Source organism: Trachemys scripta, chromosome 1 (genome assembly GCF_013100865.1).
Source record: "Trachemys scripta elegans isolate TJP31775 chromosome 1, CAS_Tse_1.0, whole genome shotgun sequence".
In the NCBI taxonomy this organism is placed as follows: Eukaryota; Metazoa; Chordata; order Testudines; family Emydidae; genus Trachemys; species Trachemys scripta.
Window position 1 is genome coordinate 175,293,274 of NC_048298.1, and position 16,202 is coordinate 175,309,475.

General features: G+C 36.1%; 1 protein-coding gene across 4 annotated transcripts in view; it reads left to right on the plus strand.

Moving 5' to 3' along the window:
• CXADR (CXADR Ig-like cell adhesion molecule) overlaps window positions 1-16,202 on the plus strand; it is a 62,441-nt gene that overhangs the window by 34,743 nt on the left and 11,496 nt on the right. For 3 of the 4 annotated variants that reach the window (XM_034792787.1, XM_034792772.1, XM_034792794.1), the window contains 6 exons: window positions 2,014-2,183; window positions 2,866-3,070; window positions 3,795-3,950; window positions 4,404-4,526; window positions 4,922-5,060; window positions 5,479-10,312. In XM_034792787.1, the coding sequence (XP_034648678.1) occupies window positions 2,014-2,183; window positions 2,866-3,070; window positions 3,795-3,950; window positions 4,404-4,526; window positions 4,922-5,060; window positions 5,479-5,746 (1,061 nt within the window). In that variant the 3' untranslated portion in view covers window positions 5,747-10,312. Of the gene's footprint in view, window positions 1-2,013; window positions 2,184-2,865; window positions 3,071-3,794; window positions 3,951-4,403; window positions 4,527-4,921; window positions 5,061-5,478; window positions 10,313-16,202 lie in introns of those variants that run through there. The other variant, XM_034792780.1, reaches the window with a different exon arrangement.

Genomic DNA, 16,202 nt, shown 5'->3' on the forward strand with positions numbered 1-16,202 from the left:
TTTTTTTTTTTTTTTTTGCGACAAAAGACTATATATACACATACATACTCTCACACAGTATAAGTTTTTTAAAGAAACAATTTAATATTGTACACAGCAATGATGATTGTGAAGCTTGGTTGAGGTGGTGGAGTCAGAGGGTTGAAGGGGGTGGGATATTTCCCAGGGAATGCCTTATTGCTAAATGATGAACTAGCACTAGCCCAGAGACGCACATTGCCCCTTTAAGTACGCTGACCCAACTCTAAGTAAATTGCCTTTTTAAGTAGATCAGCAAGTTGAGAGCAGCTGCTGCCAGCAAGCTTCCTCCATTCTGAGTCCTGTCGTGTCCCCCTCCCCCCGCTCCTACACCCCATCTCCACAAGTGGGGGGAGGGAGACATCCTGACATTAGCACCTCTCTTCCCCCCTCCCGCCACCTTTGCACAGCAAGCAGGAGGCTCCAGGGAGCAGCTCCAAGGCAGAGGGCAGGAGCAGCACACAGCAGTTGGGGGAGGGACAGCTGATCTGGTAATTGATAGCCTGCTGGGCAGCTGCCATACAGGGAAATAAGGGGAGCTGATAAAGGGGCTGCTGGTCCACCTTAGTTCCAAGCCCCCACCAGTTAGCTCCAATGGGCTGCTCCTTCTGCAAGCAGTGGACAAAGCAGGCTGCTGCCAAACGTTATAAGGGAGCATTGCACAACTTTAAATAAGCATGTTCTCTAATTGATCAGTAACGAAGCAACGTTAACCGGGACGACATTCAGTGAGGAGTTACTGTACAGAATTTTAGTTTTACTACTTCAGATAAGAAATTACCATTTTAAAGCCCTTCAACTACTAGTCTATCACAAATGTTGAATTTCAGCAAGATGTTCACACCCAACAATAGATTCAAAACATCAAATACCTTTCTAGTTCATCTCACAGTTTACACAGTGAAATGTTCCAAGAGGAACATTTCTTGATTGCTAAACAAATACTGTGTGAGTCTGCTATAAAACACATGACAGATGAACACATTGTAGATTTAAGATTGTAAAATAATATGGAAAGATAGCTTCCGGACGCTTACGTGAATCTTTTTTTATGTAAATCCTGTTTGGTCATTGTATAGTTTCTTTCTTCTTTTGAAGCATTGGATTGAGCGGAATCTGTCGCTTGGAAACATATTGTTCTTTGAGCATACCATGCAAATGAGGATTATGCTGATTTTTCCAGGAGGAGATCAGGCAGAAAAGGCTGACACAAAAATTAAATCGAAAAACTCAGTAGGATTTTTGGAAAAGATTAACCCACGCATTCCTTTAAAGCAAAATGATCCTTATGTTTCAAAAACAAGTAATTTAACTTCAAGATTTCACAACTGTCCTGTCAGACTTAACTGACCTTAGCAGTATGCTGTATGTCCCCATTTTACCAGAGAGGTAGCATTAGGATTGTGGTATGCATTTACTATTGATGTGGAAAGTCACCGTCAAAGGGTTTTAATTATGATATGTAGCTTTTTATGGGACTTATGTTGCATAAAACTAGGGTGTGTTTGTGTAGGAGATGGAAAATGAGGAAAGGTGTAGCTTTTCCTGATTCAAGTGACTATTTATATGACTCCCAGGTTGACTGATTAACATTATATCCAGTTTGCTTCATTGTTCAATAACAAAGTATGGCACAAGGTTTGTTGGGTAAGCTCTGCTAAAAATATGTCTGACTAGACAATTTCAGTTCTGTATACTTAACTATGTATTATGGCTAAGATTTTCAAAAGTGAGTGCCTGAAGTTAGGCATCTGTATGAGCAGGCTGACTTTCAAAGATGCTGAGCTCCAAGCAGTTCCTAGTGAAGGGAGCTGTTGGGTGCTCAGCACTTTGGATAATTGGGCAACTTACTTGGTATCCACTTTTGAAAATCTTGGCCTATGTCTAATGGAAAGTTTATCATAAAAGCTGAATGTTTATCCATAGATTTGAATTATTGTTTGTTGAATTAGTAGAGGTTTAACACTTGTTTATACCACCACTTTTTTTTTCTAGGTCTAACAAAAGGCCTAAAGATAACTTCAACTGACCAGCCTATGGTTGAAAAAGCTCAAGGAGAGAAAGTTACATTGCTGTGTACATTCACTGAATCACAAGACGATCTAGGCCCACTAGATGTTGAATGGGTCTTAATACCACTAGATAATCGAAAGAAGGAACAAACAGTGAGTAGAGAGAGCTTTTTAGAGATTGTTTAATTCCTAGCTGTTGTAAGAGCTCTGAATGTTGAAACTTTCTGCCCACAAACACCTCTTGTTCTCTGAATTTTGTTTCTTTCAGGTCAGGGAACTTGTGATCTTGCATGTCTGTGAAGCACCATGCACAGGAATAGTAAACAATGAATGCCAGTTATATAAACATATTTAAGATATAGAAGGACACGTAATTGCTCACTATAAGTTAGTGAGTTGTAAAGAAAAATAACTCCAGGATAATTTTATTTTTAATTTTTTCGGTTACTGATAAATACAGTGCTGTGTTGAACCAAACAAGTCAGCTTTTACTAAGAAAATATTTAAAAGAAATTCTTAGATCTTAAAATATATTAGCCCCTTTCCAATTCCATTCTTTAGAAGCAATACCAGTAAATTTAGATGAGCCCCTTCGTGCAGAAGTTTACAGTATAAGTATTAGCACGTAGCAATTTTAATCAGCTATTAATAGAGTTTATTCATTTTCCATCAGATAAATTGCATTGGGTGGGTTTTTTATTGTTCTGGTTAGAATTGTTTTTACACATGGAAAAAGTGTCTTCCAAAGAAATAGAACTGTGGTTCATTTGAAATATTCAAATTGCTATGCAGATTTGTTTGGAGAAAATACCTGTTTTTTTTCTTTTCCTTTTAGATTATTATGTACTCTGTAGACAGGATTTATAATAATTACTATGAAGCTATGAATGGACGGGTACAGTTCACTAATCCTGATCCCAGATCTGGTGACGGCTCCATAGATATCCTGAATCTAAAATCAACAGATACAGGCACATACCAGTGCAGAGTGAAGAAAGCTCCTGCAGTTGAAAGCCAAAAAATACAGTTGACTGTGCTTGGTAGGATAATTTGTACAGATGCTATATGCTGTATATGTTCTTGAGGGCAAATTGTTACATGTCCATATTACATTTGACCCTTAAAATGAGAGAAGTGCTTGTGTAAAATAAATTCATAATCTAATACTGAATTGTAAGTGGATAAATTGTTATTTAGTAGGGCTGTCAAGCGATTTTAAAAACAATTGCGAGATTAACAAAATTAATCTCAGTTTTAATCACACTGTTAAACAATACTACAATACCATTTATTTACATTTTTTGTGGGTTTTCTATATTTTCAAATAGAGGGTCAGGGGTGGGGGCTCGGGGCTTCAGCCCCTCTTGGTGCATGGGGCTCCAACCCCCACCTGCTGCTGGTGCCTTCCGCCCTCACAGATGTATATGATTAATGTGTAAAAAAAAAAATTAACACCGTTAAGTTTGCTTTCAGTTAATAGCAGGTGTTAACTACGATTCATTGACAGCCCTATTATTTAGTGTTCAATAATTAGATGATTGATACCCCTCCTCCCCCAGTGGAATGGAGAGGAGGAGGACAAAAATGTAGAAATAATTAACATTTCTTGAAAATGGCTCAAAAATTGGTTTGCCCTTTGTATAAAACATAAGAGTTAAAAAACATAGGCTGACTTCAAGTTCTGTGCAGTGAAAAATTATATACTTGCTAAGGCTTAATTAATGGACACCATAACTGATTTTTAAATAATACTTTATTTATTAGTAAAGCCAGCAAGGACTAAATGCTACATTGAAGGATCACAGGAAACTGGAAGAGACCTTACCCTGAAATGTGTATCACAAGAAGGCTCTCCACTCTTATCCTACAACTGGAGGAAATTAACTGGCACACAGGAACTTCCGGCGACATCGTTATTGAGTAATATTTATCCTTTACTATTTTAATATATTTAAGATGGATAATAGGTTTTGTCTTCATGTTTTTATTTCACCTTGAAATGCTAAGCTTTTTTTATGCCTAGGCTTAATGTGTTAAGATCTGGTGCCTCGCAGATTACCTGTGTTAGACACATCCATTACACTCTTGGCAAGGAAATATTCTCAGCAGACTAGTGGTATGGAGCACCAAGATTTAATACTGAAATTAAATGCTATGGAATAAACTTCCAGTTATTCAGAAAAGAATGGTAGTATTACATATGACAGCTCTTTGCAGCTTGACAAATGTCTCATTTTTTTCAAACTGATGTCAACATAACTAAGACACTGATTTTTTTAAATAAAATTTGTTGTAATGGATTAATACCTTTGGAAATATTGAATAATAACCATTAATGGAAAATTTTAACCAAAGTTTCTTCAATATTTTTAGATAAAGATACAGGTGAACTGTCTCTGAAGAATGCCTCTGAGGAGTACTCTGGTACATACAGTTGTGTGGCTACAAACAGAGTTGGCACTGATGACTGTTTCGTTGTGCTAAATGTCACTCCTCGTAAGTACTTGCTGTATAGTAGTTTCTGCAAAATCAGAAATGTTGATGAATGAGTTAAAGAAATAAACTCTTTTGATTCTTTTGTAATCTATAAAAGAAATATGCTGTAGAACAGGTAACTGACACCATTTTTAATTTTGTCATATTTTTGAGTATTGAGCATTCTTTCAGCTCCAATAAACAAGTCAGCCTTTTCACCTGTCTTTCCATGTGAATGAAGGTTTTTTTTTTTTTTTTTAATTTAAAGGTGTGTATAAGTACTCATGTATCAGTTCAGTAATATTTCTCAGTATAGGGCACATTGTTTTTATTTTAAGGTGTACGAGGAGAATTCTCTAGTTATGCAAATTCAGTTAAAGGCCAGTATCGTAGTAATTTGTGTTAATCTATTCTAGCTATAAATACAGCTGGCACAATTGCTGGAGCAGTTATTGGAACTCTTCTGGGGCTCTTTTTATTGGCCTTTCTTGTCTTCTGTTGCTGTAAGAAACGTAAAGAGAAAAAATATGAAAAAGAAGTGCACCATGATATTAGGTAGGTAATGGCCCATTGTCTTTACCCTTTGAACTGTAATATCTGAAACTAGAAAATAACTTCCTCTTAATGTTTTCTCGTAGATAATATATTCATTATGGCTGGTTAGAATTCTGCATTGACCTAAGTCAGTACATTAAGCCAGTGTGACAGCTAAGCCTATAACTGTATACTTTTAATGTAGTATACATTAATATGCCTGTATCCTATTTTCTGATGTTTCAATATTTTGTTGATTTAAAAAGTATTCTGAAAGTGGTAAATATTTGAAACATTTTTTTTAAAGTAATAAACAGTATTACTGTTTTTGCTACTTTTACTTTTGTAATAGGGGAAAAAAACACTAGAAATTTTACAAATCCCTCAAAACGCCAATACATTCTTGGTTTAAACCATTTTTATTTTTAACTATTTTCAGAGAGGATGTTCCTCCTCCAAAGAGTCGTACTTCAACAGCCCGCAGCTATATAGGCAGCAATCGTTCTTCTCTGGGTTCAATGTCTCCCTCCAATATGGAAGGATATGCCAAGACTCCATATAATCAAGTACCAAGTGAAGACTTTGAACGTCCTTCTGGTCAAAACCCAAGCTTTGCACCGTCAAAGGTAGCTGCACCTAATCTAAGTAGAATGGGAGCTGTCCCTGTGATGATTCCAGCACAAAGCAAGGACGGGTCCATAGTATAGAATGGTGTTAATTTATGCTTTTTTAAAATTCTTTACAAATATTAAAAATAAATAAATAAAAACCTTGTTCCAACCTACATGTAAAAAGTGCATAAAATTGTTCTTAAAGAAAATGAACAGTTAGTTTGAACAGCCATCACTTTTGCTTATTAATTTTTGAACTGTTAGTAAAATATATTAATTAAATGCTTCAGCAAAAGCATTTAAGTTCCTAATGAGACATGAAACAATGGAGGTATTTGAATTTTAGATGAAGAAACACCATATCAGCTAGATGTGGAATTCTGAATATGAAACACAACGTTGTGTATTTTTGACAGTGAAAAGACATTGCAACTGTAGTCCATGAAATTAGATTTCCAGAGACTTCACCCTCAAAATGTGGAATGACTTAAATATTTTGACCCCTTTGGCCATTCTGTGATAATGGCCACAGTGTCTGAAGTACTTGAATGATTGATCTAAATATTTTTCTGAAAGTCTGTGGAAATCTTTAACTTTTGTAATGTGCTTTTGGGGCATCTTTTGAATTTCTGAGAACTCGTATATCATGGGCTACCAGTTGCAGTTAATTGAACCCAGTCAACTGATAAACTTGATTTTGAGATTAAATGCAACAAGTGGAAATGCTACAGGGGAGACCATGAAAGCTTTATGAGACCCCAATTTTAAGAGAAGAGCATTTTATTATAGTCATGCCAAGCAACCCAGAACTGTTCACTGGCATTAAAGGGACACGATCAAGTTTATACCAACTTGTTACTCATGGAACCTAGTCTTCCAAAACTTCAGATCAGCTGTTGTTTTCCCATGAAAAATGGATGTGTGTTTGTGGACAAATAGTTAAATTATATGGGATAGATATCTGTCTGTTAAGATTTTCAGAACCTTGCTTTAGTTTTATAAATCTCACTTTAGGTTTCTAAATCCATATTTTGATTCCAAAGAGGTAAGCATGCAGAAGCTCTATCTGGATTTAATAGGAAATGATGAATGCTCATGATTTGGTAAAATCTGCCCACTTATTTTGGAAACTTATTTTTGACCCTAGTGTGTGTTTATACACAGTGCAATATTAGTCTGCTATTTGAGGACATTGTGTAAACAGCTTTTGTACAAGGAATTTGTAAAGGGGGTAAAATAATTTGGTCCTCGGTGTCCCCGTTAAAAACAAACAACCTCTAAATATTGTTACCAAACACTTAATTCCATTTACTTTCTCATAACAAAAATAGAATTTCAAATAGTTTCTCTTCTTCATGCATTGTGGTTATCCAAAATTGTAGATATAGAACTAAAATTCATTGTTTTGTTGAATTTTTTTTTTAAAAAAGCTTTCCAGTGTGGTTTCTGTACTAGTTTCAGACTTATTAAAGTACTGTTGATATCTTGTGATAGCTGTTGGGTTGTTGTGGATAGTGTATTTGAATTTTGCATCAGTTTGAGTCTTTGTGAAAGTGATTTTTTTCAGAAAAAAGAATTTTGTAAATTTAAAATGTCAATAGTGGATATTAAACTGCCAAATATTCTTCAAACTGAAAAGGAAGATTGAGTGCAACACTGATCTTATTTAAGCTAAATGTCTGAACTGCCTGTGTGAAAGATACTAGGTATATCTGTATTACAATGGTGTGAGATAAAAGGTTTTCTCAAGAGTTTAGGGAAGCTTTAGGCTATAGTGTCTGTTTTTTCTATAGCTGACTAGGTCTGTGAAATTATTCAGCTTGCTCTTAGATGTTTGTCCTAGTTGTAGGTAGGTACACAATTTTTGATCTGGATTATTATGTAGAGTATATAAACCCTTTTCATTCTGAATTTAGAGAATGAAGTAGATATTAAGTATTTTAGATATGTATAAAACTTTCCACATTTTGGGACATCTTTTTTAGATTGTAATCAGATACTGTTAGAACTAAGATACTTTTATCTTTCATCTGTGCCTTTCCAATAAACTTTTATGCCTGATTGTAACTTAAGTTTTTTAAAGAAATTTCTGGTGCCTAAATTACTTTTTTTTGAAAGGTGCTTCTTAAACATGAAGGTACAGACTTCACAACACTGTGACCTGATTTCTTCTTACATACTTTTTATATTTTTACCTCTTCCTGCCAATATTTTGGATGTGGCTTAAGTAACTCTACATAATGTTCTGTATTTCAAAGCGCTTCAGTTTTGCTTAAACTTCTCTTTACAAGCTAGTGAATGTTATGTTCCTGAAAACATTCTCTTTCACTGTAGTACCAGATTAGATGATTAGAACCCTCATATGTGATGCGTCATACTTCGTAGTTATTTTCCAGACACATGAATACAAAAGTCTTTAAAAATAAATAAATAAAACAGCTTAATTTTAAAGAATTTTTGAAAGTGTAAGGCAGCGGTTCTCAAACTGTGGATGGGGACCTCAAAGTAGATCACGAGCCCAATGGGGTTCCCAGGGCTGTCTTAGACTTGCTGGGGCCATGGCCGAAGCCTGTGCCTCACCACCCAGGCCAAGGCAAAAGCCGAAGCCAGAGGGGTTCAACCCTGGGCAGCGGGGCTCAGGTTACAGGCCCCCTGCGTGGGGCTGAAGCTTGCCCATTCCCCAGCCAGGGCGGTGGGCATCGGGGCTTGGGCAGACTCAGGCTTTGGGTCTTTTCTCCACCCCACCCCCACTCCCTCGTAGTCATTTTTGTTGTCAGAAGGGTGTCGAAGTGGAATGAAGTTTGAGAACCCCTGGTGTAGGGAACGAAGACAGTCCCTTCCGATATCCAGTTATAAACACAGAAGAGAGACTGTCACAGTTGAATGATGTATTGATAGACCAAATATTTTACCTACCCCTAAAGTAAACTATTTATTATTTTAAAAATGCTGTTATGTCAATCTTGAAAGCTGATCTTCTGTGCAGAACAGGAGGTAAAGCACAGATTAAAAGCCAGCAGTAGGACTGGGCCACTAGCTAACAGTCTAAAGTGTTTTATTAATCCATCTGTGGATATGTTTGTGAGATGGGCTCTCATTGTATTGTCCAATACTCCATACTCCTGTCAGGTAAACAGGCAAGATATTGAAGAGCATAAATGTATTACACTAAAGCAGGTGTAGCTGCATTTGTGCATATTTAATGCCCAGTCAGCTCACAAGAAAGGAATAAGTGATAGAGTGAAAGGACAGCATGATGTGCCCTCAAAACATAGCTTTTAGGCCTTGCAGCCTTGACAATGTCTGTTTATGAAATTGCATGGAAGATAAAGTAACAGGAACTGACAGTGTCCTCTGAAATACATAGGACTACCTACTTGGGATAGACTTTGTCTCAAGTACCTAACATCCAGGCCTATTGAATGGACAAAGCATTATTATGAAGGCCACTTTATTACTACTATAAATCTGATTAATATCACAAAATAAATATTTTAGTAAATTGTTTTTTCTTTAAATTCAGACATCTAATTTACTTAAAGCAAATACCAGATTAACAATGTATTGTCTATTTAGAAATGGAATGGATGGGACCAAATAGCTTGTCCCAGTACTCCTCCTCCATGCCCCCCCACTTAGAATGTTCATTGTTACAGATAAGACTTCTAAGGAAAAATCTTATAGGAAGCAAGGACAGCTAGTTCACTGATTAGAACACACCATCCTCAATGCCTCATTCACGCAGTCTTATAGTTGAAGATAAACTCTTTTGTAAATATTAAATCTAAATGAACTGAAGAAGTAATAAGTAGTTAATTGGATGACTGAAAATTTACTTTTCCATTGTCAATGCGGCATACTCTGATTTATTTTGGGGTGAATAAAGTGTGACAGCCTTATGTAATTTGAAAAAACACTACATTACACCAGATATCATAATAAACTTAATTCCTTTTAATAAACTTTCTGAAACAGATATTTAAAGATGTTTTTGTGAGGCATTATTTTACACTGAAATTTCACGAATAAATTTTTTAAGCGTTTAGTGCGTTAAAAATGCCTTGTTTCAGTTCAGCAAAATAAATATCCATCATATTTTTGTAAATGCCATTAACTGTGGTATTTTGCCTATTCAGAAACGTATAAAAGTACACATTTAATCTAATGTTGTATAGTATATTGTTACATGTCAGATTAAATGTCCTCATACCTATTGTTTAGTAACAATACAGCTAAGTGTTAAAGATGTGTTTAAAATATCTGTCTGTAAATCAGGGCTTTTCTGCAATAAAGGAAGCCAACAGTATAGACAGTAGTTTTCATGGCAGATTTTTGTTCTTTGTACTCTTGCCGTGTAGGAGGAAAGTCCACATTAGGTTCATTGTATCACTTAAACCCTACTGAAACACTGCATTAAGTGTTTATAGGGCCTTTGGGCTTCTCAATGATGCGGTACATTTCAACTTAATTATACTAAAGCAATACTGCCTAACGGAGTAAACGTCTGCAACTGGAAAAGGTATTCAGTACTTCACGTGCACAAAGCATAGTATTTGATATTGGTATGAATTTCAGCATGAGGTTTTATATTTAATTTTTAAGAATTTAAAGTAGAAGCATTGAAATTTGTAGGAGTCCATTTGTAAAAAAAAAAAAAAAAAATACAAAAATGCTGTAGTTTCATGACAGACCTGTGTACTTTTTGAAATAAATCTGTTAGAGAAAACAGTAGTCTGTCTTTATTCTAAAGCAGAGCTTGTTTGTGTCTTTAGTTTTCTCTTCCTCTTGTACTCTTTTAAGTGTACTAATAAACTTGACTGTCCCTACCACACTGGTACTCATCTTGTTCTTTCTTATTCCTCCTTTTGTTACCTCTTTCAAATTGAATGAAAACTAGCAGTTAAAACTGGATATTTTAAACTTTTCTGTGGATATAGGCATGCACCTTCAGATTCTATAACTTGATTTCTCATTACAATATAGATTATAGCTTATGATATTTCAGTTGGGTTGATTATCCACTTTCCATTGCAGGAATAAAATATTTAAATATAAAGTTGTTCCCCCAGGAACTTAACCATTATTATTGTAGATGTCCAAGTGAGTGCTATTCCCTGTCATTTTCCCTTTAACCAGTCAAACACATTCTGTTACAATAAGGTTTCCTATGGGTCGAAGTAACCTCCTCAAGTTGCTCATTTTAAGTGTTGTTTAAAGTATTTTATTAATATGTTTATATGATAAACTTGGTCTGAAGCCTGTAAACATGGCAAATTCTTAGTGCATGTGTACAGTATTTCTAGTGGTATTCAGTTCCTCAAATTTTGAATTTAAAATTTCTTTGATTTCTATACATTTATCTAAGTTAAATTTGTGTAATTAAAAATTGTTCTATGCATATGAGCACTGGATATGTATTTATAATAGGCACGAATACCACTAAAGGCTTAAGGAAGTAACATACATACATAACTGATTTTTTTACAATCTGAAAATACTCTGAAAAAGATAATGTCTACATATGTTAATGCATATTTAATTAAATCTGTACAGTGCCAAGCACATTTTGAACTTTGCTTCAGTGTGTGTGTGTGTGTGTGTATATATGTGTGTGTATATATATAATTAATTAATGGTTGATCAATGGAGTTTAAGAAGTGAGCACACTAATGAAAAACCTGTAATGACAATAACTGTTTCCCCCCTATATAGCTGTCCTTCACTTTTCTTTCAGTACAGAGGAGTTTTATTTTAATATAGCCCGGAAATTAAAATAAGCAGTAAACTTAAGGCAGAATGCAAGGAAACTAAGAAATCAGCGTTCTAAATCTAACAAGTTTCAATTGAAGAAAAACTGATCTGATTTTAAAATGTTCATAAACAGGCTAGACAGTATATCCCTTACCAAGTGTCATGAGCCATCTCCAAAGTGACTCGGTTTCTTCAGTTGGGGATGAGGAATACCTCTGGAAAAAGTAATGCCTGAAAGGAGGAGCAATCAGAAAAAAGGTCCAATGAAATTAACAATTCTAGAATACATATTCTGCAATAGAAATGAAAGATTGCTGACACTCGTTTAACAATCTGGATCAAATGGTTTCCCTCAACGGGTGAACCTAGAAGGAAGAGGGAGCAGTCACCACTTACGAGATTTTTTTTCCTGACCAGCTGCATTTCCTTCACTCTGGATGCTGTGTTATTGTCAGTTAATCTTCTGCCTCAACTCCAGGCAAACATCTTCTAGTTCTTCATAAAGCAAGCAACGAGATGGACAGGCAGAAGATGCACAGGTATGGAAGTGCCCAAATTTCTTCAGTGGCAATTGTGATGTCCATTTTTGCTCTTCCTTGAGACAGAGTACAGCAGACCCAAACTTAGTCTGCCTCCTCTCTGAGCATAAAGGCCTCTTCCATGGTAGTGGAAGCAGCCTTGAAATTTCTGAGTACCTCTGTCTCTGAGTACCCTGGCTTCTCAGTTTTGGTGACTAATACATCCCCCTCCAACTGAGTCCTCACTGGGGAGCCAATGTTAGAAGCTGAAACTCGCATTCCTCTTCCCCTTTCAGGACAGGCAGTCTTTCATAAGATCACCTGAGCTATACTATGTTTTACTTTCCCCCGGGCGGGGTTCCATCCGACCCTCCCCCCGGTCCAGTTTTCATCACTCTCGTCCCCACTTCAGGACTTCAAGGGGAGGGGGTGGAGTCCAGATCCACTACAGCTAGATGGCTAAAAGTCCTGTGTTTCCACATAACGCTGCATAGTCGTCTTCCCCTGAGCCATTTATAGCCCACTATACTAAATCCATGAACTATCCCATGGGTTGAAAGGAAAAGGGCTTCAGCAAGGGACTTGTGTAAAGCTGCCAAATGATGATCCTTACGTACCTATATGCCACTACAGATTTGTTGTGTCAGCTTTGGCAGCTACTGTCCTTAGAAGGAGCATCTTGATCACCAGAACTAGGGAGTCACTGTGCACTCATTGTATCTGATTGATCCAGATTGTCAAATGAGTAGGAATAGAAAGAGATTCTGTACTGGTAAATTGGGTTTTTGTAAAGAAGCATTTGACTATTTGGGATTCTTCCAGACCTTAATTACATTAGTGCTGATAATTAATTAGTTATTAGACTTGCTATTTTAGAAAACATTTTAGTCACTTTAGGTTTGCCCATATCTAATTGTTTCCATGAGCATCTTTAAAGGCTAGGGAATAATCCACCTAAAGAAAGTGTGCAAAAGCAGCCTGTAGATAGTGTTGCTGAGTAAGGAGGATAAGCTGTTATAAATTGATTGGTCACTAGCAAACTCAAAGAGAGGAAAATCCAATGGTCTAGAGACTGCCAACTACCTTGTGGCGGAAACTTGAATTACAGGAAGGGAAAATCTCAATTTCTAGGAAAAGCAGGAGTTCAATAAAGGAAAAAATAGAAATGTCTACATGCCAGAAGCTCTGATTTTTCCAAAATTTTATTTATTTTTAATTTATATAACATACTTAGAACCATAAGTTAAATCAAAATTGGCTCAGGTTCTGCTAAAACAAACTGCAAACTCCCTAGCAAGGAATACCACCACCACACTCCCATTCCCATAAACTAATTCTTTGTGCAAAAGCCTGTCTTAATAGACAAGGTTTTTTGGACACCTCAATTAGGATCCATCAACCAGTGAGTGAAATAAGTTCGGTGACACAATCCCTGCTTCCAACATTGTATCGACAAATCTAGTGATTGCCACCTTTACTTATATCAGTTATGTTGTGATGGAAGACTAGGAGAAAGGTAATTAGGGCTAAAATGTATAATATTTTATGAATCTCCAGCCAACAATATTAAAGTACATAATTACTGGAGTTCAGTGACAGCAACCACTAGCTGGGCCTGAGTGTTCTGTGGAACAGATTAATAAACTAAATCTCAAGGTTGGATACATTTGAACAAAGTAAGAACCTTTTTTGCAAATTGTCTTAAGAAATTGGTAGAACAGTTTCAGAACATCAGTGTATCCACTAAACTTGCATGATGTCAAGACCACTAAGATGGGGACTTTGTTTAAACTGCATAGTGTATTAGTTGTGTTACATATGTTATGTTTCTATCAGCATAGTAACACCAACTTCCCAAATGACATTGTCTATGGCAACAGAAGCACTGTTCTTTGAGCATAGCTATGTCTACAGTGAGGATTGTACGAGATGAGGCTAGTAACTAAACTGAATTTTGACTTAAACAAGATGACATCTTTGGGACACAGCTGGTGGTTTGCGGAGTGCTGTCAAAAGCTTATGTTGTGGCTGCCAGCACTTTACATTTTATGTGAATAAATAGGATGCCCTTTCCCATCACTAGTAATCCCATAACTGCTGAAAGCACAAATATTTCTTCCAGAATATAAAATAACTTAGTAAGATGAGGCAAAAGCTTGGTTTTAAAATATATTAATGTTTATGCCCTTTATCCATGCACTATAGTTTTCCTTCAATAAAAATGAAAGGCGGCAGTCTCAGATGAACCACCATGAATATAAAACAGCAAGGATGAAATCACCCATTTTATTTTATTTATTTTTTAAAAAGGGGGGTACTAATGAGCCCAAGTTTCTCTTTTTTGATTCTTTTCCTTGACCTCATCACACTTCTCCTACAATGCATAACATGCGAAGTATAATTTAAACACACAAGGATATGGCCACTTCTGAACTGGTGCCCCTGTTGATCTAATAACTATCACAAAGTGTTGCTTTGTCCATCCTCAATTTAAGGTTGGGAGGGTGGCAACAGTATGTATTAATACACCAGGATGTCTCAAAGCTAGGACACTGTTAAAGACGACAAGATTGTGATCTTTAATTTATGTTAATAATGTTTAAAGGTAACCTGCAAAGAGGTGGGATCATGGAAATTGGACTTGTTTTAGGAGATGGGTAATATAGAAGGCTACTGGATGGTCAGGCTACAGGAGACAGATATTGAACAGGTATCCTCTGGTGACAAGCATTCCCAACCCAGCACTCCTGACTGCTAAATCCTGCCCCATTATAAGTGGTCAGCACCCCATTTCCCTAGACAGCCACAAGAAACTCTCCTAAAGCAATCTTTTCCCAAACAATTTTGCATCTCCCACTATCACCAATGAAGGGATGTTATTTCATTGCTTTACCTGTGGCTCTCAAATATTATTTATACAGTACCAGGAAGGTTCATGGTGCTTTACAAATAATATGGCAGGGCTCTGTCTTTAGTATGATCTCAAAATATTAACCAGTCATTTGATCTCTGTGCTTGTCAGTGCAGTATTAGTCATTTATGTTCTAGAGTAACTGTTTCCCCAATAATTATCTCTTTTTCCCCCACCCCCTTTTAAAGGACACTGGCTAAATAATTAAACACATTTCCATCTGTAACAAATAGACCACTTCAGATTATTAAACTGAATTTTAAAAACCTGATTTAGTGTTCTCTATTTATGCTTTGTTTACTAGTTGCCTTTCTTAGCTTTAGTCAGTGAAAATAATTTAGACTAGGTAATTTTAATTTTTAGTCTAGTTTACTTTCTGGTTTGCATGCACTAACACAATAGTGCAATATCTGGGTTCCAAACATTGCATTTGTGGGAAGTTCTAGATTGTATTACTTTTATTTTAAAGTCATATTAACTTGTGTATATGCACGTTGATGCTTTTTGTAATTGTGGGTGCATTTTATAAAATCAAAATCTAAATGTTCAGACAAATTGTACTTGAGTGTCTTTTAAAGGGACGCTGTGAGGTTTGTTTTTGTTTTGTTTTTTAAAGAATGAAACTAAAAAATCCTAGTTTCTAGCAGAGAATGTTTTAAATAACATATCCTGATTTTAGGGAATAAATAAAGTTGTTTTGCTAGTCTTATCAATTGTTTTTAAAAAGGTTAATAAATAATTAGAAGTTTTTTTTAAAATGGTCATTCAGTTATTAGTGTCCAACTGGATTAACAGATTGCTTATGATAATGGCTTATAACCATTTATAACATCTTCTGCTGATGTACCTAGAATCTGTAACACATACTGCTCATGTCTCTAAAAGCTTTATAACTTCTATTAATCATTTACAAACAGAACCTTAATATAAACTATGACCAATTTTTTTATAATGTGGGTTGGTTTTGTTTATATTTGGTTTCTCTTCTGAAGGAAGGAATTAACTAGTGCTGAACTTCATGCTTATGGTCTCCTGCCCCTATTCAGAGTTCCACTGACTTCTCTGGGACTCCGCTCAGGCAGTAGTGTCTGCCTGCCTGCAAAACAAGTTGTAGGATTGGAGCCTAGCTGACTGGCTATACATGGAGTGCTGTGAGACCCATTTAGCAAATTGAATAAATAGATTTTTCCCTCCACGGACTTATTTCAGCTATGTCAGTCGTGTTACCTTGACTATAGTATGTATGCAGTGTTGTTGTAGCTGTGTTGGTCCCTGGAGATTAGAGAGACCAGTTGGGTTTGGTAGTATCTTTTATTGGACCAACTTCTGTTGGTGAGAGAGTCATGCTTTTCAAGCCACACACAGCTGCTCT